The following is a 26351-nucleotide window of genomic DNA, read 5'->3' on the forward strand; positions in this document are numbered from 1 at the left end:
TGAGTAATAATTGTTATATTGTTATGGTTTATTATTTTTGAGTAGGTATTATAATTCATGGTTTGTTTGTTTTTTGGTTTATCGGTCGGTAAAATCGAATCGACCGATTATTAAATGCTATGATAACCGCAGCATTTGAATGTGTTCAAGCACATGTAATAAGTATGATTACCATCAAAATTTTCTATAATTTAAAGGCAGATGTTAATTACTATCTTATATCTATATCGTGAGGCAACCTAATTACTGGACAACTCGCAGCAAAGAGATTGCTTCACTTGGTTATTATTTCCCACTTTTATATGATAATGATACATAGATACAATTACATAAACACTGTGTGTTTTGTCCAAATTGTAGCCGTTAGATATAACTAATAATACCCTAAATAAATTCTTGGAAAAATACACACAAACTTAAGCATTTCTTTGATTTCAATAATTTAACAGCAAATAAATATTATAGCAAAATTCGAAAAAATTCATTGATTAAACCTTTGGTGTCTCCTAGCTACCAAGCTGCATCTAGTTTAATATACAAATGTTATACACGATGTAGGTACAGTTATTGATCGGCTATAAATGTATTGTTAAATATGGCGGCGACTAACGTTATCTCCATTTCAATGTTAATTTACTGAGTAGATCTATTACAACTATTATTTAATAATAATAAAAATAACAGCGTAAAATAAACTTACGTGTTAACTTGCGCCTAAAAATTTGGAATTGACAACTAAACACACATACAACAATTGAACAGCATATAATTTAGTAAATCAATACCATCTATTGAAAGTTCAGGCAACCAAAAACGCGCAAATGTAATATTATAGCCTATAGGTTTATTAATAATGGTAAATAAGAACCAGAATATGAACAAGAGAATGAGTAGCATTTACAGACAAATAATAGCTAAAAAATTTATTTTTTTTTTAGGTTGTAAAAACAAAAAAAATACCTAAGACAGTATTAAAAATATTTATTAGATGTTAAAATAAAATGTTGAAAATAAAATCTCAAAACAAATACAATTGTATACAAAACTTAAGATTAGTTGAATTTATTGTCCTGTGGCTTAGTGGATTTTGTTAACTGGTTGGTCTATTATATATTTTTAAATACACAATTTTAAAAGGACGCTTCACTGCCAATTTCAAAGGAGTAAGGTATAATATGCAATTTTCGAAAATCTTAATTTAGAGCTTGAACTTATTGTGTATTAATACAGTAATACGGGTGTGTTGTATTGTGTAGTGTCCTTTTAATATTTTTATTTGAACATTTTTAGTTTCCACTAATTAGTAATTTACTTTCAAATATCAGCGTCCTGAGATAAATTTATTTAAAAACAATTAAGCTAGCATTTGGAATAAGATTTAAGTTATTGGTTTAAGACAAAGAAAGTAGAAACGTTTTCTATATTTAACTATAGAATACGAAGTATAAAGTATGTACTATTGTCCATACTTAGTATATATTTATAGATTATAATCTATTTTATTATGCTCTTTTTAAACAAATATCATTATTGCATTAACAGATGGATAATAACTCGCCGTTTAACTGTTTTATTTTTTAAATATATTAATTAGGCAATATTTGCAGTTTAAATTGTCTAACTAACTTGATGATAAAAAATAATTTTTAATGATGTAAAATAAAGATTGTTTTCCTCATATCGAGGTCGCTTTGAGAATGTACCTGCAACTTACGGTCACACAAACATTTGTAGGGAAAGGTCATTTTAAAAATAGAATTTGATCATGCTACAAAGTACGAACCTTCATGTTACAAGAGGGGCTTAACGTTTTGGACAACTAAGTTTTCAATAAGTAGCATCATTAGTGTTTACTATTTAGGGAAACAAATTAGGCCACTAAGCCATTTCTAGGATAAGTTATAACTTTTATGTATCCCCCCCTCTTTGGGTCAGCACTACAAATCAGCTTAGGGTCTAAGGGTTTTATACTTTATAATATATCCTATTATTTCGCGTTACAAAAAGACTTAAGCAAATTTCTATTTATGTAAAATTGTTAAGATGTCACAAATAGAAAATATGGTAATTTAATTTCTTTTTCTTTTACGATTTGTGTCCTACTTCTAAAAATTGTTCCATTCGTTCTGCTGCATCCGTAGAAGACCTCATTCTATCTCTATGTATAAATAACTATATTTTCACGCTCTTGGTTTTTTTTGTACATTTTTCTCATGCCTACAATAATTTTAAAAACTCGACGACGTCTTTTTTTTATACTCCACGGTTAGGTAACTATAAAGAGAATAGTATATTACCTGTGCCACTCAAAAACTATCTAAATATTATTGTCGAATCTGTGTTTATTATGACGTATACTTGGTATATTGTATATATTATAATTTATATACATTAAATATATTGATGGGGTTTTCAATAACACAAATTGTATTGGTATTACGAACCAATTTTTTTACGTTCACATTAATTTAGTCCAGAAGTGTTAAACATTAAATTTGTTGAGATTAGTCAAAACAAAAATCATGCACATCCATAAACCAAATGGAATCATAAAAATATCTTTACACACACATACAACTAAATTGTATATTCAATTTTTGTGATTTTTGGACTTTGTGATCGTCGATTGATGTCCAGGTATTTCCACGTTGTGTTGAAATTCATTTAAATTATACATGTTGTATATTAAACACGTGTAATTTCAACAATTCGCTTGTACGTGTATATATTATATACTTTTATTTTATTACAGTAATTATTTTATTAAAGCAGAGTGCTACAACACCAAAATCACCGCTGATATGTAGCGAGAATATTATAAATAATAAAAAACGTTATTGATAATATTAATATTTTAAAGCGAAGTACAGGGTTTTTTTTTAAATATTTTTTTGCTATTATTATTATTATTATTTAGTATATGTTATAAAAACATAATAATATACTTTCTATAATTGTGTTATACAAACATCACGTGAATATTGAAGAATCTAGGCTTGACAGCCAAGTAAAATTGTAGGCATTATTAACTTATCGTTTCACAATATGATGTATAAATATTTCAGTCTACTAGTATATCACACGGAAAGACTCTATACAGGCACATACTAAAAATAAAATATTTATTCAAAATGTCAAAGATATATACGATTTACATTATAAAATATGTTATTGATTTAAGATTCTATTGAAACAAAATATGGTATTATAAAAAAAATAGAAGAATATATTATATATATTTTTAGTGGGTGATTGCTTAACGTCAAAATCCTCATTGTATTTTTATAAACCACGTGAAAACAAAAAAAACTATTAAATTATTTTATTAGAAGGTACTATAGAATCTAAATTTGAAACACATAGCTACTATTATTGTACCAACTAGATACACGTCCACAGTTCAATTTCTAAATGATGGAAGTATTACACCATGTGATTAGATCACGAAAAACCACAGAAAAAAGTATACCGCAAACATAAAAAAACATGTCATTATAAAATCAACACATTCTCAGCTTTCAAACGAATAAAAAAAGTAGACACATTGTTAAAACAAAAACTATTTATTCTACAACGCAATCTGTTACCTGCGAACACGGAACACATTTATATTGTACTCAAAACATATTTGCGGTTTATAAGCTAAAAACGCAGTTGAACAATTTCTCAATTAAATATTTGAATGCGTTTCATTAAAAATTACCTAGTCTCGACTATTAATGTTTTAGACTTATCAATGGTGCCTACCTAAAAATTGGTGTTTTTTATATATATATTTATTATTAGGCTGATAATGAATAATGATATTTTGTATTACATAATGATTTAATACAAATAAATATTTACAATACTAAAGCTTTTCATTTTAATTTAATATTTTGATTAATGGTAAGTTTTTGCTTTATAAACTATAACAATAATAATGACAATTAAAGTAAATTTAATAAGTTTTAATAATATTTTTTTTAAATATCACTCCAAAAAAACGTAGATCTTACGCCCTAGAAAATGCGTAATAGATTATTGCTTAAATTATTACAATAAAATAATCAACAAGTTAATAGAGTACCTATCGGTAGACTGAATAATAAAAAAAACTGGTTTCCATTATTTGTAATTGATCTACGTTTTGGTTTAATAGTTTATTTACAAAATTGTCGGCGGCTATCTGCTTTCAGTGTCCCATTAGCTAAGCTGATTGTTGTAATTAACGTTATCGAAATCAATGCAAGGATTCGAGCGGTTGGTTATTGTAGGAAGTAAACCTAGTAGAACAGGTGTGTTGTAGGTACAACAAACCTGGCCCTACCCAATGCTGTTTAATCCAAATAAGAGGGAAAAGTGTTATATTTACAGTTTGCCGGCGCTTCGGTCACTCCTATAGACCTATTGATCATTTATAGTACTGTGCAATCAACAATGCGGTGAACATAAAAATATGTCTCAAGAGTAGTTTTTAAGTCATTTTGTATTTAATTGTAATAGTGTTGTTTCCTAAAAATTGTTTTCAATGTTATTAATTAAATATAAACCATTGTATTTCAGTTTAGTGATACCTAAGTGAGTTGAAATAGTGCCAGGGAATTACACAACTACCAATAAATAAGTCGTGAGTCAAATTTTTATTAAACTAGATGATTATTTTTTTTAAATCGACGCTGCGTGAGCGTGCAGTGTTAGAATTTAAGTCATAAATGCTGTTGTCATTTTTTAATCTTTAATCGGTACACACAAATTGGCTACTTGCTGTACTAGGAAATTTATGAACAAAACATATTAGCTAAAACCATATTTCCATAATTATTACTTACATCTTAAAATGTAAAAGTGATTTAAAATTATTTTAAATAATAATATGCCATGTTGTGGTGAACCGTGATCGTAACCTTACACTGTTAAATCTAATAAAATATTTATATTTTTTAGAATATGTAAGTTAGCTATATTTTACAAAATCATATTCTATGGTCCAGAAAGTCTTGACATTTCGTAAGAACGATTTAATGTTACTGTAAACACAAATGCCGACAATACTGTTAATTATAAAAAAAAAAACCCAAGAAATTATTGTAATCTACGAATTCTCTTATCGATATCTCATATCTACGTAATTACCATTTTCTAAATTTTGTTTGAAAGTGGAAAAATAAAAATATTAATAATTCATGTTATGATATGATATGTTATCCATGTTATGTTCAAATTTAAATCATTAGAGCTTTCTAAATTTGCGAACAGGTTTAACTTTGTGTAGGCTTGTTATTTTTCTTTAATAAAATTATACTTCCTATAACAGGACTATAAAGTAAAGTTAAAGTTTCTCACATTTTGGTTGTTGTTTTTACAAAATATCAATAATAAAAAAAAAAACCATTTAGGCTTTTGGCGATTATGTGTTTATGATGTCCCCTTACATATCAAGAATTTTTAGTATTATTTTTCGTCCCTCGACCCCTCGACTAACTTTTTACCTTCAAAAATGGTTGAATACTAATTACTATCATCCAAAATCCATAAGTCTAACGCTTGTTATAATGAAATTGGGTCCCGGGTATTCAATGCCATCTAGGGTCCCTGGACAGTGTAAATTATTTCCAGGCAAACTCAAAACAGATATCTAAAACTCATGGCCGGAATCGTATAGGATCTCTGGAATCCATATAACATACCTATATGCAAATGCTAAAAACTCAATGATTAAAATAACTTATTGATTACTATTATTATAAATCAGTGTATGTACGCACTTGTAATATTTAAGTAGGTACTATTATTTATTGAAAAACAGTTGTTGATGAATGTTATTAGGCACCAATGAAATAGATTACTGTTAAAAATTGTATCTGTATTTTTCTTTTCTTTGTGCAGACTTGTACAATCAAACAATGTAGATTTTATCACATATATGCGAGATGTGAAAATAATTATTTGAATTTAAACGGTATCTCCCCCAGTAATAATAACAACGATGTAGGTATTGCGAAACCTTACGAATTAAATAAAAATCCAAGATATCACAGAAAAAAAATTATAATAGCCGTGTTACGTTTTATTGTTACGTACAATCTACAGATCTTGACCAAGTAATTAGGTTACAATAGTTTTTGAACGCTTTATTGTGGTGAACATATTAATCGACCAATATTTTTTTTTCAATGTTTTTTCATTTAAGGCTAAATGGTTTACAATTGCAGACAGAAATTATTCGTTTATAGAATATTCACAATAATAATTTTGTACTTCAAAGCTATTCAAATGTGAACCAATTTCGTTAAATTACAAACAGTTAAATTTACTTTTGTTAAATACCTGTACTATTATGTAGTTGTAGCTGTAATTTGTATACAAATTCACTATATACGATCCTAAAAATATGGTTGAATAGTACTATTATTGAAAAGGTTAAGTGTAATTATTTGCTTGTCATATTTATTAACAGAAAATCTCTTCTTAATTAAACATACGTATTTGTTTATACATTTTTGTTTACTTGATTGACTTGGACTATCGTGGAAAACAATTTCAACATGACGATATGTTTGTTATGGTGATTTATCTAGATTAATTAAAACGTACGGATTGATAGGATTTCTTATAATTCATAATTCCTTCTAGTATATTAATTATTAACGTAAGATCTGACAAATAAATCTAACCTAATTATCAACTACAGGTAGTACATGATAGCAGTGAGTGTTGATAGGAATCATTGTGAAAGTCATCATTAAACATGTAAACTCATTATAAGCTGTTTACTATACATATTGTTGTTAAGACAGTTTTTTTTATTTCTCTAAAATGTAAACCACAATAACAAATATAACTGACTAAGATATAATAAAAAATTAAATGCCATTAAGTTTAATTAGTCGATCAAATGTTAGAAGGTATATGTTGTAGTATAAGTGCACACAAGTGTGTTTTATTGTGTTAATTGACAATTTTCTATACCGATTATCGCCGCCCACGTTAATCGGGTGATTGCGTTTTGTGAAATGAGCATTGAAATACACTATATTATATAGGTATACGTTAAATGTATACAATATAGGCTGTACCGACATCGTGTGATTCGTTTGACAGGTTATTATTTTGATTTTCGAAAACGCGTGTTATTTTCTATACCACCTAGAACCATATAGTGCTTATGTTATGCTCATGAAAACAAGCTAATTCAGCTATAGTGTACGGATACTTAACAGATACAGTGAAAATATTTTGTTAGGCGACCACGTTGAATAAAGAAATCCAATCTCGCTGACCACGCGACAAATTTGATATTATCATTATAAAAAAAAAAAGTAACATAATATAAATTGTAATAGCCAATGTTGGTTTATAAAGGTCTAATAATAATATGATATCCGTTCATCTTGTTTAAGGTACGTTATTAATGTATAAATTATTATATAACCACAACAAATCCGACGGCATTTTATTTTTTCGAATTGGAGGCAAACCTTTTGTGTTTATTTGTTTCTCCGCTATACCTATATATTTTTTTTAATATTAATTTCCCATGTATCTGAACTAATTATAAGTTTAGATTGCCGCAGGATCGGGTATAAAAAAAATTATAGGCAAGTTTTAGCATTTTATTTGTTTAGGATTATTATATAAACATAATTTCTGTGAAGATCACAAATCGATATATATATATATATATATATATATATATATGATTGACATGCAATTTTCCGCTAGTTACACGGTAAATTTATTTAAAACGGGTCTGACTACCATTTACCTACCTATTCAAAATTTTACAATATCGGCGTCACTAATATGTTTAACACTTGATACGAGCATAAGAAAAACATAGGGTAAAGTATAGTCTAAATTTCTCCTAAGACGCCACTAGAAACTTACCGCAATGACGTATTGAACATAAAAATAAACACAGTAAAAAATGTTTGTGGCTCTGTTCGCAATGATTGTTTCAAAAACTAGAGTTAATATTTTACAAGACCAGAAATTAAATAAAGATTATTTTTTTATTTTTGTAAAAACTATAATTAGTGTCTTATTCACGAACAGCCTCGAAGTGAGTAGATATTACCGTAGTATTGGAGTTCCATTGAACATTTCCTAAGCATCGTTTATCATTATGACACCAGGGACGGAGTTCCGACAAGGTTATTTAGATGGTAACCTAGAGGCGTCAGGTCCCTATATTTATAAACATATTTTTGTAGTATCTGAAACTATCCCTCTTCTTACCATAGGGGCATTTAGTCTTTCTTGGCCTTGGAGCGCCAAATATGTATTTCCGCCTCTGTATGTCGTATAATGCTGCTATATAGAGAACTGGATGGGTTTATTTATATTTATTATATGCCAAAACATTATTTTCCTTAAACAGCTAGTTATTTATTTATTTTTTAGAAATACGTATATTTATTATAACTTTAAAGATTTAATATTATTTTCTTAAATACATATATAACGTGTTAGGACTTATTTTGTCCAGTGTATGAACAGTATAGGTACTATTGCATAAATTTAAATTGTAAATATAAATTGTATCTCTTCTTGTTTATATATAACGGTGATTAAAATTTTGCACAACGAAGGTTATCTGTTGCTAAAGGTATACTGAGTACTGACCAATGGCCACATACGTGCTTATTATAATAACGTGAAAACTAATTTATTGACGTGCTGCGTAAACCATTAACCTTAAACTGTGACCGGAGGGTTTTGTTACTTTAATGATCAGAATGCCGCGGAAGTGACATTAGACGTCCATTGGCGAGTATTGAACTACCTAGGTATTATAATTTAATTATAGCAGGTGTGTAGTGTAAATAACACTGGCGTCGCCTATTATTTTCCGGTTAGGTTAGGTACACGTAGTTCGTAAAGTGCTATATCTAATACATTAATTGATTGATTCATTTTAGTAGTTAAAAAACAAAGAATTGCTAATTACTTTGAGGAAAACACAACTATCACGGATATTATGTACACTATGTCTACGTTCAGAACCGAGGTTAATCCAGGAAGTCACGAGATGCTTAACAAATTTAATAACCATAATGTATTTTACCGCAGATTACCTATCTCAGTTGTCACTAATGGTGTTTAATGCGTTCGTGTAGGTAACGTACTGTTCCCAACAGTGATTTTCCGACACGTAATTTTAAAAATCTTTATTGTATATGGTATTTTAGTGAGGTTTTTTTTATCAATACACTGTTCTAAATATGAATATAACTGTATTTCGATAATTAATCGTCTAGTATATTTATCGTGTTAACTATTATAAAATACTTCACTTATGAATCTTATTAGCACCGGAAAGTTGGGGAGCTAATGAAAAGTTTTTGTAGTCTCCTTCCATCATATACAGAGGTAATAAGCTACTATATTACAAAAACTATGCGTGTTAAACATACAATTTTATCTGTCAGTAGTTTTACTTTTAGATTTTTTAGTATTTTTTCCTTCTAAAATTGTGTTCAATATTTATGAATAAAGCTAATAGTACAGGATAAGGTAATTCACGTGTTCAGTATAATATTATATAAATCTACAAAAAAAATGTGCTAAGCAGTTATAAACGACAAATTGATGTAGGAAATAATAACAAATTATTTTATACAAATAATCCTATTTCCAATTATTCATCGATAAACGCACGCAAAAGAATACACATTTTTAGAAAACTCAAGATTTGTAATTTTTTAAGAAATAAAAAATAACCCCTTCATAATTTATGTTTACACATTGGTGTGCTTTCTATGCAGACAGACATATAAAATGCATAAGGGATGCATAAAAAACTTTTTTCAATACAAATTTGTTTTTTTTTTAAATTATGTTTTAAGTTGTTTTTGACGTTATAGGAAATGTGTATTATATTGAATTTATTAATAGATTTATTTCACCATTATTTAATGATAAACAAATTATAAGTATTATATTAGGTATATAAAGTCAATCACTAACTTGTAACTACAAGCTTTAAAGATTAGCGACCGCTAATAATTGTATCAAAGGTTACTTTTTGTTAACAATTTGAAATATACATTTTGCTTTATTTTTCTTTAAACAATGATAGCAAATATTATTCCTACCAATGCCTAATGATTACGGTTTCCCTATTATTGTTTACAATACATTCACCTACGGATCAATAATAGACTCGTTAGCAATAGATAATATAACGTTTTTTTTTTTGTACCTATAATCGCTATGATAGCTATAATTGTCTTCAATGTAATGGTTGGTTTTTCCCTAATAGATTTTTTAACAGTATTCAAAAAGCGACATTATTATGTATATAGATATAGAAGTATGAAATTAAAAATTAATATTAAACCTTCGATTAAAAGTGTCTACTTTAAATCGAATTAGCTTGAATCAATGTTCTTGATTGTCGCGACTAACGATTTGATTTAATAATTTTCGGCTGCATTGCTGTCGTTTAGGAACGGTCTTGATTCAATTATAAATTTATTGGATGCGGAATATTAAATGAAACTTGAAAGGTCACAATAATTTGTACAGAGAAGTTAAGTATATAAAATTCCAGACGTTCAAAAAGCACTGTGAAATTGGAGGAATTTAAATTTATTTATTATGCAATGTTTAATTTGAATATTAATGCATAACATAATGGTAGTCACGGTCGTCATACGTTTAGAGAGATATTATGACTAATAACAAAATTCCAGCTCTCTATGATAATCCTATTGGATATTGTTTTATTTGTCTATTTAATACATTTTTTTAATGTATTTAATCAGAACTATAGCGAAACTATAACTAGTAATGGAAACTTTTGTATAGTGACCATGTATATTCCCACTAATGTGTGTATATATATATATATATATAATAAGTATATTTAATATAATAATTTGTCGGTTTAAAAAAGAATGTTATTTCTAAAATAATATTTTGAATAATATAATACAATGTAAAATTAAATTTTGCTAACAATTCAACTTAATTGACGAAATATTATAGTTAGATACGTAGTAAAATCTCTAAAAAAAATTGTCTCGTATAGCCGTTTGCTTAAGTTATATCTGAAATTTAAGGGTAGTCTTACTATACTGAAGTCTGATAAACCGTAATATTACCATTAGTGCAAACGGCAAAACCTATTAAAAGTAGATATACTGGCAAAATATTATTATCAAAATTAACTCTCCCGAGGCACTATTTGTTACTTTTTGTCGTGTGAAATTTAATGTAGCGACTAAAATAAATCGTATAACATGCCAACGGTTGTGTTAGGTTTGATTAGGTATAACAACTTACTTGGCAAACATTTACCCAACTATCTGAGTATTTCCTGTAAATGTTTTAATTGTTAGTTTGTAAGTAGTATTATGTTGTATTTTTAGGAACGAGGGTCATTAACTTTGCCGCTTTCAGGACTATTAACGTACCTTTCAGGTGCATAATTTAACTCGATTTGTCGTCCGGCACGTTATCTTCACAGTGGGAATTTGTTAGTCGTTACGGTAGTCAATGTAAGTATTATATACGTATATTTATGTGGCGGTTTAATAATAAGTCTTCGGGTCCAATTCAACCATTGTGTTATCTCCTTGGGATCCCGTCCCCTTGGATACTCACGGCAATTGATAATTTATTCATCGGTCATTGGGCAAATCATTCGGACAAGTATTTCGCAAAACGTTGTGTACCTAAACAAGTATAATATTGCAAAACGCGCGGTGTTATTGTATCTAGTTGTGTTCGAACGGTATTCTATCAAAAAAATTATTGTAATAATAATTTGTCGTTCGATTGTATTCATATTTAGTTTTTTTTTCGTTCTAGTGCATATATTACAATATGGTGCCATACAGCTTTAGGTCAGTACTGCTGCTGCTGCTACTTACCGCGGCCATGACCGCCGGCGTGATGGACGTCGAGTACAGTTGGATTTACGCGGACTACACTTACGGCAGCCTTCAGCAACGGGAATCGGCCATTAGATCCGGAAAGTTCATACCGGAAAATTGTGTCATATTAGACGTAGACGTATTTCAAGGTAAATCGACGTTGGGTGGCACAGAAATCGGTTACCCAATTATACACCACTATTATCGTCGGCTGCCAATGAAAAAAAAAACTAATATTGAACGTGTGTCGAAACGTATAGGTAGGTAGGTACATGATATCTGAACCGGCCGCGGCGCGCTGTTTGCTCAAGAATACCGAATTGCAAACATTCCGTGTTGATACGGTTTAAACGTCGGTGGTTCAATAGCAAAAAGCGTTCGCGCCTATTCCGATTGGAAATCGTTCCGGCGAGTTTGATTTCAAATAAATATCGTTTTAATAATCCCTTTTTTCCGACACACAATACACACACATATCATAATACAACAACCGGTCGACTTTTGCGTTGCAAATCGACAATATTATACATTCGGACTTGATATCCTTTATAATATTATAATATATCGGGTCTATTATAATATCCCGGTTTATTTTAATCGACCGTACGCACACATACTATGTCTCAATAGGTATTATTATGGTTTCGCAGGTACTTCTGAAGACAGATTGTATTTCAACAGCGGCGGACCTGGCAGTTCGTTGCCGAAAAAACGAATTTTCGTGTCGGTGCCACGCATCAAGCCGGGAAATCCAGCGTCGTTGGCAGTACTGGTGCCGGAGGATTCAAAGCCTCCGCTGTTGGCTCCGTTCCCAAGTTGGAAATTCCATTTCCTCTCTGAAGACAGACCTGACTGCGACAATTCGATTATTTCTGTTTTCAGAATGAAGGTATATACGGTTAATGAACCGCAAACATTTTATTTTAATGCGGAGCATGCAATAGTATATTAATTAAGTGGAAGACAAGAGCCAAGCTAGCACAAAACAGATCTAAAGCGATGGGGAATTTTGAAAAACGTTCACTCGGTAGTTACCAAAGCGGGAATTATGGCTCTCACAACCTCGTAACTTTGGTAGTGTAGATCCGGTAAAACATTTAATTCAATGGGTTTTTCATAATGTACAGTTTTCGATTTCCTCCATCATTTTAGATTCAATTTTCCAATTTGAGCAGTGAACTTGCTATACCATAACCTAAGCTAACTCAACAATCGTGATAATCTGACTTTGATCCAGAAACCCTTCAATTTGCGGTTGAATATTCGGAACACTACACTAACTTCCAACTAATTTTAGTGTTAGATTCGCGATAAATAACTTTTATTAATTGCTTATCATTGCTTGTGTCCTGTCTTCTTTTAATATAATATCTAGAGCTAATCTTGTTTGATTTATTATTGGGCAAAGATCGACGACTTGGGTCGATTGTGGGTCGTGGACACCGGCAGAATCAATCAATTTGAACTCCATCCCCGTTCCATATGCCCTCCAAAACTATTGATATTCGATTTGAAAAACGGCGATAAAATCATAAGTAATTACGTTTTTTTTTTAAAATTAAATAATTGGATATCCTCGATGCGCCGCGACTAGTTTCTTTTTATCTTACAGGGTCGTACACGTTTCCCCCGGAACAATACAAGCAAGATTCTCTGTTCACTAATATCATTGTGGACTTTGGAGACCAAAAAGGCCGAAACACGTTCGCGTACATAACCGATACAACGGCTTACAAGTTACTCGTGTACGATTTCAGAAACGACGAAAGCTGGGTCGTCGACCAGCTCCATTTGTATCCGTACCCCCACAAAGGCCATTTTAACATCAACGGCGTCACCTTTGGCCTTATGGACGGCATTCTGGGTTTAGCGTTGGGTACAATAGTTTTGCATCACACTCTTATCGAGTTAACCGTATTTTCATATCATTTTTTTTTTCAGGACCACCGACGAGAAACAACCGAAAACTGTACTTCCACGCGTTTGCCAGCGTTCGAGAATCTTGGGTGTACACTAGCACTTTGCAAAACAAAACATTGTTTGCCAGCGGTCTGATCGACGGTCAAGGTTTGTTCTTCACGTCCCCTGACGTCAGACCTACCCAGTCCAGCGTGGAAGTCATGACAAACGACGGTATATTATTTTCGGCAATGATGGACAACAGTCTCGTTTGTTGGAATTCCGAAGACTCGTTCCTGCCCGAAAACATTCCGGTCGTGTACAAGGTAAATCGTTCACTGCTGTCGTTGTTGGTATTTAAGAGACTTGTTAAAAAAAAACCCGTTGCTTTTCAGAGTGACAGAGATTTTCAATTTCCGAGTGGCATGAAAATTGTCGGCGATAGAATATGGGTGGTTTCCAACCAGCTCCAGAACCATTTCACGACTTTGGTCAATGACCGCAGCTCAATTAAATACCGAGTGCTCGTCGGTCGCGTGGACGACCTGATCAGAGGCACTGGTTGCGATAAGAGGTTTGCCCCGATCCGTACCCCAATAGCTGCTCAAAAGATTAAACCCCCCCAATCACTCGTATTTAGTGGTAGAGGAGGTTAACGGTTCGCTTTGTATACACGCTAATAACGACAGGAAGAAAAAGTCCACGTCAACACGACTTTTTAGCTATAGTAACGTACAATCCCTGAAGACCTGTAAATATTTTTTAACGGACACGACACATTTATTCCGATACGACTACTTCACCGGAATATGTGATGACAGCATTAATAATTTGACCGTCGACCTGATAAATATTTATTTCGCAATAATTTTCGCTTTACCGTACATTAGTTAGTTTTACTATTTATTTGCTTGTCGAGTGTTTTATTATATAAATAAACGCTATTGCATATTATGTTCAATATTGTTGTATTTTATATATTATTAAGATTGTACATTTTACTGTAATGATTTGTTTTTTTTTATCGGTAGTATAGTTGTTTGGTGCAAGATGTATTTGAGCTTGAGACGGTGTATAATTGGTCTCGTGGTGTATTTAATATGTTTAATTGAGATTTAAAATGTATTGTTTTTTTTCTTTCTACAGTTCCACAACTCCTGATCAGGGCTCCGAAATCGACGTAGGCCTAGACGTAGACGGTACAGCAGAACCGGTGACGCTGTTGGACGGTAACGCGTTGCACGAGTGGCGGGTCCCGGTGCCGTCGGGTGTGCCCTGGAGTTATTCCCGGTCGTCCAGGGTGTTCGAAGACGTGGAGGGCTCTAAAACTGGCAACACCAAACGCCGGATGGCCGTGGTGATGACGGGAAACGCCAATGTGCACAACAGCAAAAGCGGCAAAGGATCGGATGTCGGTAAACAGTTGCATACGATAAACTACGACTGTCGGATGACCGTGGTCGACGGTCAGCTCGTTAACCGGAACTGTGCTGGCAGGACTAGGAAGAAGACCAGGAAAAGAAAATACGATCCTTTCAGGTGACATCGGTCGTTGATCGGCTGCTATTGTTCGCCTTCGGTTCAAAACAAAACGCACGGTGACCACGTGACGTTGTTTATACCATTAAATCGTGTACATTATTTTATACTTTGTTGTTATCAAAAAAAAAAAAAAAATACAACATTACCGTTAGTCATCTGACGTGTTGATTAATAATTATTTGTGTAAAATAGCGTTAATAGTAAATAGCGCTCATTTTGCGTAACACGATGGAACTCTCACTTAGGAACCTATTCATTAAAATTAACGTAAAGGTTATTTACCATGAACATGTACATTGATACCGCATATTAACTTTTCGAAAAATATATACAATTTTGGAATAATTTTACAGTTCAAAAATTTAATAAATTACATTCACTCACGATCCGTCCACCCGTAATAGATAAAATAATATAAACTCGCATATTATAAATATTTATTACATACTCTATATTACGACTAATGTATCAAATACATATTTGTTTACAGTTTAAAAAATAAATTGCATCTAATATTTCAAAATAGTTAAATTAATTACACACAATAATATTTAAAAAAAGGTTTAAAGAATTGTGTTTACCTAGTAATTCTTTTATCTCTTCAAGACTTTTCTGATCTCCAACTCTTAGCGTAATTACCTTGTACGTAATAAATTGTACGAAAGTAGCATTATTTCTCTGTGGTTCGCAAACTCATTAAAAAAAAGGAGAAAGTATTCTTTTATATGCGCCTTAGGGCTAGAAGTGCGTTAAAATGTTTAGTAATTACTTCTAGTTTAGATGAATTAAAAATTGATTTACAAGTTAAATGAGCCGTAATAATAGTTTATAAAAAACAATAATTATAGTATTATAACAACATATATTGTTATATTATTTGTTTAAAAACATGTGACTGTACTAGACTTGTGCCTACATGCTAATTAAAATATATAGCTTTTTTAAGCTCTAAGACTCAAATACTCACTCATTGTTGAAAACTTTGGAAAATACCTAATTAGTGCTTTACAGCAAAAATTTTATAAAATATTTATTTATATTTTTTAATTATTGGCTAGCATAAAACCTAAAACAAACAAATATATTTAACCGATGAAATTACAAACAAAACAAAATAGAAATACTAATTACTCACATCATCGAAGAAAAGTACCTACTAAAAAATAATAATAATTATAATATAAATAGTAAACAGTAGGAGATCGACACCGTAAACAATTAAAATTACAAGATTTAAACAATTACATAACAAAAAAGTCAACTATTACATCATAATAAGAACCCAGCTGAGTCTTTATAAAAAATTATTATGTCGTAGTTATTATTATAAGTATAGAATAGCTTAATTGCTAAAAAAAAATATAGGTTAGGCTAGGCAGTTAAGAAAAATATAAATATTAAATTATAATACATATATTTTTGTCTCTTCTGTGTTTTGCATATACATTTTTCTAGTTACGATCAAAGTTAACAGATTGCATGTATAAAAATGTTATACGCAACTTTTAGCTGCTAATAAAACAACTCACATTTTTTTAAGGGGCAAGGTTAGGTTAATATTTTGACATGTACAACACATGTGCTTAAACAGTTGACTATACACAATCCCTTAACTATAAATTAGCCTAATATAAAAAAAATACATCCGAGTAAAAATAATAGGAATTCCTAATACTAAAAAATAACTAAGTTATCATTTTTTATTTTTCTAAAAGATTAAACTAAAAAATGATGAAAAAATACAATTTAGTCAAGCAGATAAGAACTTTCGGTATAAATTAATTTTTATAAAGCTACACTACAGTGTTTACAATTTTACAATGGTCGAAGATTGGGTTAGGTTTACAAAGCAAATCCTCTAGCGATTCATATTCGTCCACAGAAATGATGCAATAAATGCACCGTGCAATTTATTGTAATATATACAAGTCTGTTGTCCGTTTTCCGATATCCCCAATATTTTCAATACATTTTTAAAATAAGTTTATACAAAATATAAAGTAATTAACCAAATTTTAAGTAGTAAGTTTTTAATAAGACTTGGTTGTTTTTTTTTTTCATTATTTGATAGAAACTTAATAATGAAATTATACAAAACTTGAACATAATAAGGATAAGTTTTAGGACTTTATTCACAGTTAAGATGCCTTTTCACCTATATGCCTATTCGCCTCTGGTTGTAAGTGTTAATATTTATACATTAATAATAAAGTTGTGAAAATCAAAACAGTGTAAGCTAATTTTATAAATACAAATAATATTTTTAATGTATTGTGGGCTATGTTCATATAAGTTTCCTCTCAAAACTTAAAAACAAAATTAAAAATGAATACAGATTGGCTTCGACATCAAAAACACACTCGTTTTCACTGGCGTATTCAACAATGTAGCACAGAATACGGTAACGTTCATAAATAGAGCGAACATTTTAGGCCTAAACGTCAACGAAGAAAATATCAAAGTGATGGATTATAGGAACGGTTGGAAGTAGAAAGGCTCGTGTTTGAAAAAATAGACCAGTTCTTGGATCTTATAATACAAATGATAAAATTAAATTTAAAAAAAACTTTATAGCGGACGAAGAACATCTGGAAGAAGAAAAACAACACTAAAACACTGTGCGCAAACGGATGTAGTATGTTAGCAGTAGACAACAAAAAAAAAAAGGAAACCAAGAAAACACAATCAACAGATTATCGCAAGGCACAATAGTTATACCTCTAACCTAATGTAAAAGAAGTAAAGGATCGCATAGCAAGGATTGCAAATACGCATACGGTGAGATTAGTGTTTTTTACACTGCACCGAAACTACAAAACGGGGTAAACGACAAAACCAGGGGGCACCATGAAAAAAATAGTGGGGGTAGAAAACGCATCAGCATGTATAATCTGCGACCGTGCCGCAGAGACGATCGCTTCCTGTTCAGTCTTCAGGCAGCAATTTGAATATTGTTTTTTTCGAATTAATTACAACTAAATTTCGATACCGTAATAATCATTATAAGTGCCTTTGAGGAAACGCTATTACTGCACCTCCGCCACTACTTATTCTACTTCTTTGTTATAATTGTAAAATTAGCAACCCCCTCCCCCTTCGACACTTGTCCTATTTGCTCCCGAATATCACGTGGTCCTGCTGACATAATGTATTTCCACTCTTGCGACTGCTAACAATTTGTTCAGCTCGGTCTAAGTTGACGAGTCACTTGAGTTGTATTTTTCTAGTGTAAAATAGTCTGGCGCCACCATCGTTTCGATAACATTATTTGATGTGTTATTTGGTTCGTCTCAACTATCGTACCTATCATATAATGTTATTATAAAAACAGTAATAATACTTATGTAAGCCTTCCGCAACAACTATTAGCGAGTTCCGGGCATGATTCGAAAAAGTCAAATATTGTTTGCAATGATGAAAAATAACAAAAACTCGGCGTTTATATGTATTATTTACCATCTGCGGCTATTAGAAGCGGTGAACGTTGTATAACACTCGTCGTACTGTTGATTTATATTTATTTGATTGTGAGAATTTCTTCGACTTAAACGATCCTCCCACACGTGTTGTTGTTACAAAATCATTTTATCATTTATTTTGGAATTCATTTTGCTTTTTTTCCGAAAACGATTAAACACGGTTTACCATTTTCAGGTCTTAGGTGAATTTTCACCTTTTCTCCCTTCCGTACCCAACGGCTATTACAAACCGACCTCTGCATATTGTACAGCATAGATTGGTTTTTTCCCCTCGAAAGTAATCACACGGAACAACGTTCGTCTGCTGCCCTAGACCGCTGACCATTATCGTGCGCAATTGGTGGAACCGCGAAAAAAAGAACGTTTAGTATTGCTTCGACTGCAAGTCGGCGTTAATGTCTCTGTAGCGCGTAACGACAACTCGTGTTCTGCCTATGACTTCACTGTTGCGCGAGTAAGACCGGCGTTTAAAGTGGATTTTACGACACGGCTTCAGTAAGTAAAAAACAATGCCTATGCGCAGTAAAAAAAAAAAAAATAAAACAAAAACTAGTAGTATTTGTTAATTTTTTAAAATTTATATTAAGTTTTACGTCGAAACATTTTTTGCAAAATCATTGGAAAATAAACACCACGTTGTCATGTCCATCGAGTTTAATGGGCTAACATTTAAAAAAAAAAACAATGCCTTCTCAGGTACTTTTCATAACTAAAAAAAAAAGCTTCTAAATGTAAGGCGCACCTGAAATGCCTCTCATAGGTCCAAATATTTTTTCTACGGGTCCTTCGTTGGTTCTCGAATCGATTGACCATCAAGCCGCCGCCTCCAGTTAATTTCGGACAAAAAGTTACTCAGAATTTATAAAAGGCAAAATTATTACACAACATTTTGGAAAAAAAAAATGTTAAGTTATAAGTTATATAATGAAATCGCCTAACGTAAAAATGTTTTAAAAGTACATTGAAAACGCGAGACAAACACTTTGGATAGGTCAATATAAAGTCGTTAGAATATTATTTACAAATACGTCTGTAGATAAAAAATTTAAAAATAATTTTCACATACATTCTTCAAAAAATAAAAGTCTGATAGAAAATAAACAAAACGTTTAAACTCTCTTGCTATTATGTCATAGGTATAAACTATTAATTTATGATTACGTTAATACTGTTTTAATAATTACAGCGGTTTGTTTTCATGTTAATCTATTAGAGCAACGCGAGACAACTGTATAATGTCTATGTACACCATTATTTCTGATGGGTGTTTTTTTCTAGTATTAGACATTGATCTATTTACGATTATCGAGTATTTATTATGTCACATATGTCAGCATTGTAAGAAATCCGTACAATACGGTCGATGACTTTCAAGAAAACGTTTCAAGGCAAATGTGTGCTAAAAATATATTCTAATAACATAATATCTATTTATCTTTCTTATTACAGCCATACAATTATAAATACCAAAATCACATAATATACTTATTGTGCTTGGCGTGGAAGTCTGTACAATGAATTTACAATTTAAAAGCTTTTTTGTAAATTAATTTTTTTTTTGCAGGTAATGCTTAAGTCTGACATAACTGCCCTCCCCCCAAATTATAAAAAAATTGTTTTTATTAAACGATCTATGCATGTTAGAATTAAGGTGGAGCCTGTACGTCTAGGTGATCAATTCGATATGAAAATACATATCAAATATTATTTTCCGCAGCAATGGAACCGCTTCATATTTTCTTAATATACTCGTATATTCAATATCGTATACCTACCTATATTGCGTGCAAACGGTTAAAATAACTGGCCGATTCGCGTCAGTGACCATTGACGTAACACAGTGTGATATTACTGCAATAATTATACATTTGAGTATTGACTGACAACGTACTTCTAAATGCGCCAACTGTATAATAACCTACATTAAATTAGTTTTTATACGGGTTTTAATGTATCAACGTAAACAATACTAGAATTAAAGCAACATTGTGGGATGCCAGATTAGGAGTTCGCTTCGAGACGCTTTTACTTCCTTTTAATCTCCATTTTCACACGCCAATTTGAGATAATTCGTACTTATTGTTGGTAGATTCATAATAGCCGAGCACCCTTCGGCAGCGGTAACTAGCTAGCAGTCGTTGTTCATTATCATTAACAATACTATCTCTTGCATGATGATAATTGATAGCATGATCATTAAATCGTATACTAAGAATTGAGCCACCGGCCCAAACCCCGAAGCTACTAAAAAATGCGCAACAACATGGGGATCGATACCCCTGGCTAATATATTGAATAGTATTTTTTATGTTAGTACGCTTTAATTATATAATGCTTGCGATTAAAATTGAATTGCTATTTTACACTTAATCGTGAACCTATTTGTGCCGAGCACTGATTAGAAAACAATAATAATACAAACTGTTATTTGTTGTCAGATGGTTCAATACGAACAACCCCATTCATATGTCTGGCCTCCAGATTACAATTGGATGAATAATAATGGCGCGTCTAACGTCAGTCAAAATCATTATCCGGTTACGTCGACGGGTAAGAAAAATTACCAATTAACAATAGGCATGACCGTTCAAAACGTAACATTCGAAAATTTTCTAAAGTGAAAACTTGTTATCAAGTATAAAAAAAAACCTGGTATATTATTATTATTTTGTAGAACCTGTGATACTTGTATTATGGTCGATAAAGGGATCAAAACATAGCAATGAGTCTAACAATAATTTCGTTACTAATTGAGACGACCAAATGCTAAATAGTAGAAATACATAAAAAAATCATAAACTAACTAAATTAGTTTTAACAGTATAGGTTTGTTCATAGTCAAATTAGTCTAGTACTTTTTTGGCGTTACTGTTTTCACATCATTTCTATGGACTACCTTAATTAACCCTAAAACGCTGTAAAACATAATCTCTTGTTTTACATTTCTTGAGCGTATGTTTTATTTTAAGTATATTTTTATATTAATTCAATAATAATAATCTGGAATGTTCGTCACGTTTATCAATAATGAATTAATTACTATCACATTAATTAGGATCTATATTTGGTTATTTATTTTACAATAGTAGAAATTGATTTTTACGATAGAAAAATTGTTTAACAAATAACTATTTCGTGTCTCAGATAGATAAATATAAAGGTAAAGAGCGTATTTCAGAAATGTTGGTTCCATGGCTGTTATCGGTGTGGATGATGGGAAAAGCTCCGGATGACTGGTCAAATAAATCTAAACCGCCAAAAAAATCTAATAAAGGTTTTCGAAATGAATATGTTGGTTTTAAAGACCGTTTTACGTGGGGTCAAATTGACCTAGAATATCCAAACCAAGAATCTAAAAGGATGGCGAGAAAATCAGGAGCCTTCATACCAGCAAATAATTTACCGCTCGGAATAGAAGTATGGAAAGACAAAATGTTCCTGAGTATACCTCAGTGGAAGAAAGGGATACCGGTAACGTTAACCTCCGTTGATTTGAACAGCAACTCTTCATCTCCTCGGTTGAAACCGTTTCCAGATTGGAACTGGTGAGTATTTTATTGACATCGTGTAAATTGGTTGCATTAATCGCCTTTACCGCAGGTACACTACAGCGGACACGGATCCATGCCGAGGTCTAGTATCTGTGTTCAGGATGCAAGTGGACAAATGTGATCGGTTATGGGTTTTGGACACAGGTTCCATTGATTTGGCAAAAAGTGTAAACCAAATATGCCCTACGAAATTAGACGTGTTTAATTTGAAAACCAATCGACACGTTCGACGTTTCATTTTTCCGTCTGCTCAAGTTTCCAAAGATTCTTTGTTCACCAATATTGTTGTGGAAATAATCAACGACAATTGCGAAGACGCTTTTGCATACATGTCTGATGTATTTCAATACGGGCTAGTTGTCTACAACTACAAAATGGTAGTTGTATATGTTTGAATAGTTATGCCCAAATGAACAGGCTGTCGGTCACTCCACTTCCAGCCGCTGTCCAGCAATCAGATCCGGTTTTTTTTTTTGGAATTTCTTAAAAGTCATAATTAATTGACGGGCAAGTCTGTGGAGTCATCGAACGCCAGTTCATTCGGCACCGGCAAAAGAGTTGAAATTTCGCAAGGTTTTTTCCTTTTTAATCCAGTTTACCGAGTTGCATTGCGCTTACAGCTTAAGTATCATAAACATCTTTGTATTTTATAGGATGTATCCCGAAGAATTTTCCACCCGTACTTCTATCCGGATCCTTTGCATTGCCGCTATCATTTGGACAACATTACATTTCACTGGGTAGACGGCATCTTCGGCATGAGTTTGTCGCCAGAATCAAAAAACCGAGTTCTATACTTTCACGCCATGTCCAGCAATCACGAATTCTACGTTCCCACTTCCTCGCTGCGCAACGGCACTCTTGGCAGTGACATACTTGACCATTTCGTATCATTTAACGATTCTAGATGCCATAAGCACGAGTTGTGTCAGACGTCTGCGTCTGCTATGGACACCAAAGGAGTGATGTACTACAACGTGGTGACCACGGCTAAGATAGGGTGCTGGAACTCGAGACACGAGTTCAAGCCGTCCACGCAGGGTGTCTTAGATAGTGGACCGGTTCAACTGAGTTTTCCCAATGACCTAAAAGTGGACCAAGAGCCGGTACAGAGGATTTGGATGATCAGCAACGGATTACACAAGTACCTTTACAACAAAATGAATCCGAACGAGATCAACGTTCGAGTAATGATGGCGTACACAGACGTCGTGACCAGAGGTACCGTTTGCGATTCTAGATAGTGCGATAGAGGTAATAGTCAAAATTATAATATTATGTGGTTGTTAACAAACCAATAGCCAAAAAACAATTGCTCAATGTAATGTGTAAGTTAACCTTAAAACAACAGAGTTAACACAAAAATTGTCTATACTTAATAAATTATTTTGAGTTTGTTATAAAATTATTAATAACTACGCTAAAATATAAAAGTTTGTTTTTACAATTTATTACTTCATATTTGTAGCACAGTTAATACTAGGACTTTTGAATGGAAGGAATATCATCTAAAATATTGAATTATCGAGTAAAATAGATAAAAACCATATTTAACGTACTTTATTACATCATTTTTAGCATAACAATGTCAGTGGACAAAATATATTAATATGCCTATAAGAGTTTTTGATTGTGTGTTTTGATGAATTATATTTTCAAGCTATAAATGATCGAACAATATATGTCCCTCCTACATTTTTTTTAGCAAGTTAACAGATACAAATTGATTATTGACTTCATAAGCTCTACCTCTACTTAACCTAAATTTTAATAGTTTTTCAATATATATTTTTTTACAATACACGTGAAATAAATTATTTAACTTTAACTTTATTTAAAAAATATTTTTTGATAAAATACTTACTAAAAATGTTGTGGTTTTTATCTTATGAGTGGTGTGACTGCGAGAGTATGTTTTTCCTAACCGCAATAGTAGACAATGCCAACTAGTAATACCATAATGCATGACTAATTTATAATATTATACAAATTTGCACTATAACCGTTTCATAATATTACTACGTGTTTGTTTTTTGAATGTGATAATGAGCTTAGATTCCTATATCCTTGGAAAATATGGCGGATGTACAATTTTACAAAAATAATTATTTTACTGCATAATAAATTTGATTTGCAATTTTCTTAGAAAATATTTCATTTTCTCCATGAAATTTAATTTGCCTGTTTAGCGACTCTAATTCGACCAAAGAATTTTTAAATGTGGTAATATTCAAATTGACGCTTTAGTATTTAAATATGGACACAAAAATATATGCTACTTATCAACATAACTTATGTATTTTTTACTTTATTGTTTCACTAGAAAATATTTATTATATAAATAATAATAAACTGTATAATTGTAAATCGATAATATAAAGAAGATATATTAATTTATTTTCAAATACGTTTTTTGTAATAAAAGCTACTTTAATAATTTTATAATTTATTTGTAAATATAAAATATTGTTAATAATACTATGCATATAAATAATTGTTTAGATAGTTATTTATGTGGAAATGAAATTGAATTTGCCTTATTAAAGTGAGAAAATATTATAAAGAAGTTTTAACAAATTTCGTTGTTTTAATTATGTGTTTGTTTATAGCATTTTATAATTTGTATTACCATAATATTGTCCTGTGGTTTAACGATTACTAATCATTTTATGTTATATTGAACCCTTGGATTGATTAAATAACTTTCTTAATTTAAGTGTTCACTGTTCAGTGTTGAACTCAAAAATGATTATACCAAGATAAATGATTACAACTGCGCCTTAACAATATTCTCTAGGTTGTATATATATTTTTCTTTGACATGTCCACTGCGTTTGGTTCTATGAAACTACAGTTTTTTTTTTTTGGAACTTTCACCGATCAACATATTATAATCGTTTATATTCCGCTGAGGTTTATTGCAGATAATCTATTGCTTAATTTATTGAGTATAACCCGTTGTATAGGGGTTTATAGTTTGAATTTTCGCTTGTAAAAGAAATTAGCAAACAACGAAAAATAATGGTCGGCAGTGACAAAAGGATTGTGAACAATATAGTCCGTGTATTTTTTATACACACCTATGAATGTCAGTAACGGCTGATTATGTTCACAACACTACCGTGTTACATATGAACCCTAATATTTTCTCACATTGAGCATATGATTGCGGAAAATCAACGCACGGTACTAGGATTATACAGTTTGTATTTCCTGACTCCTGTTAAATCGTTAAATGTCATTTTAAATGGCATTTATGTGTCGGACAACGAAGTGCGACCAATTGTCATCATTTTTCTTCCATTCGACTTAAATGGAACTTCAAACGAGAATGTTATGCCACCGACAATGTTATGTTTTAAAAAAATTAAATAGTTTTTTTTAGTACTAATAGCTTGTAGACAAAAAGATTTGTGAGTTTTTCCTATATTGAGAGCTAAATCATTTAGTTGTGCGATATTCGATTTGGAAATTTTCACGTTGTCAACCGACAGGACCGACCAATATTGGATTAGTCATGCAGTTTTGTTTTTAATACGCGTTAAATTTAATTATAAATATTATACGATTATATAATTAAAAACATTAATTCCAATATTGACCAAATGTCATACGTCTCATAAGAAAAATATACCCTTTGAAATTTGAATAAGTTAAGATTTTAAAAAGCTAATACATGGGGTCGGAGAGGTCATAGTTTTTTTATACACTCAAGTAAAAACTAATAACTACAGTTTCATTTGCAAACATTTGGTTGAATACGTGAAAACTAAGTACTTTTTAATATTTGTGCCGTCGAACATTAACTACATAAAGTAGATAGACTTAAATACATTTTCAGTCGAAAATACTATTCACTGAAGTTAACAACAAAATGTTCTGGTCACTTTTTCCCCATAATAATTAAACGCTTCGAGGCTATTCAATAGACGGTACAACATATAAAATATCATTTAAATCGATAAAATCGATATGTGTGCTTATGAGTTATGGCGTACAATTTGTAATCTTAAAGA

General features: G+C 31.3%; 2 protein-coding genes across 4 annotated transcripts; both read left to right on the forward strand.

The window, feature by feature from the left end:
• The first annotated feature begins 4352 nt into the window (after positions 1–4352).
• LOC126840608 (protein yellow-like) lies at positions 4353–15389 on the forward strand. Of its 3 annotated transcripts, XM_050576468.1 has the most exons (9): positions 4353–4478; positions 4546–4609; positions 11358–11486; positions 11800–12013; positions 12515–12753; positions 13273–13399; positions 13477–13740; positions 13806–14089; positions 14159–14724. In XM_050576468.1, exons 4-9 carry the CDS (start codon positions 11815–11817, stop codon positions 14417–14419), a joined length of 1374 nt encoding a protein of 457 aa, XP_050432425.1. In that variant the 5' UTR covers positions 4353–4478; positions 4546–4609; positions 11358–11486; positions 11800–11814; the 3' UTR covers positions 14420–14724. The 3 variants fall into 3 exon arrangements, with proteins under 3 accessions (XP_050432425.1, XP_050432424.1, XP_050432426.1); XM_050576467.1 differs by lacking the exon at positions 11358–11486; XM_050576469.1 differs by lacking the exon at positions 11358–11486 and adding an exon at positions 14948–15389 and having other exon boundaries at positions 4365–4609; positions 14159–14351.
• Positions 15390–19163: 3774 nt separating this feature from the next.
• On the forward strand, positions 19164–24023 carry LOC126840323 (protein yellow-like). The gene is made up of 5 exons (XM_050575981.1): positions 19164–19279; positions 21223–21334; positions 21963–22329; positions 22385–22712; positions 22989–24023. The coding sequence occupies exons 2-5, from the start codon at positions 21223–21225 to the stop codon at positions 23577–23579; spliced, it is 1398 nt and encodes a 465-aa protein (XP_050431938.1). The 5' UTR covers positions 19164–19279; the 3' UTR covers positions 23580–24023.
• The last annotated feature ends 2328 nt before the right edge of the window (positions 24024–26351 follow it).

The sequence above is a fragment of the Adelges cooleyi genome, unplaced genomic scaffold, assembly GCF_023614345.1.
Source record: "Adelges cooleyi isolate 19-005CV unplaced genomic scaffold, UGA_ACOO_1.1 ACOO_flye_CR_arks_rails_tigmint_CR_PRNA_376, whole genome shotgun sequence".
Taxonomy (NCBI): domain Eukaryota; kingdom Metazoa; phylum Arthropoda; class Insecta; order Hemiptera; family Adelgidae; genus Adelges; species Adelges cooleyi.

Bases quoted from the DNA above. Each gene is read 5' to 3' on its own strand.
- LOC126840608 (XM_050576469.1), top strand. From the start codon at position 11,815: ATGGTGCCATACAGCTTTAGGTCAGTACTGCTGCTGCTGCTACTTACC. The intron at 12,014-12,514 runs GTAAATCGACGT...ATGGTTTCGCAG, and splicing joins AGACGTAGACGTATTTCAAG to GTACTTCTGAAGACAGATTG. The intron at 13,400-13,476 runs GTAATTACGTTT...TTTATCTTACAG, and splicing joins AAACGGCGATAAAATCATAA to GGTCGTACACGTTTCCCCCG.
- LOC126840323 (XM_050575981.1), top strand. From the start codon at position 21,223: ATGGTTCAATACGAACAACCCCATTCATATGTCTGGCCTCCAGATTAC. The intron at 22,330-22,384 runs GTGAGTATTTTA...CCTTTACCGCAG, and splicing joins CCGTTTCCAGATTGGAACTG to GTACACTACAGCGGACACGG. The intron at 22,713-22,988 runs GTAGTTGTATAT...TGTATTTTATAG, and splicing joins TTGTCTACAACTACAAAATG to GATGTATCCCGAAGAATTTT.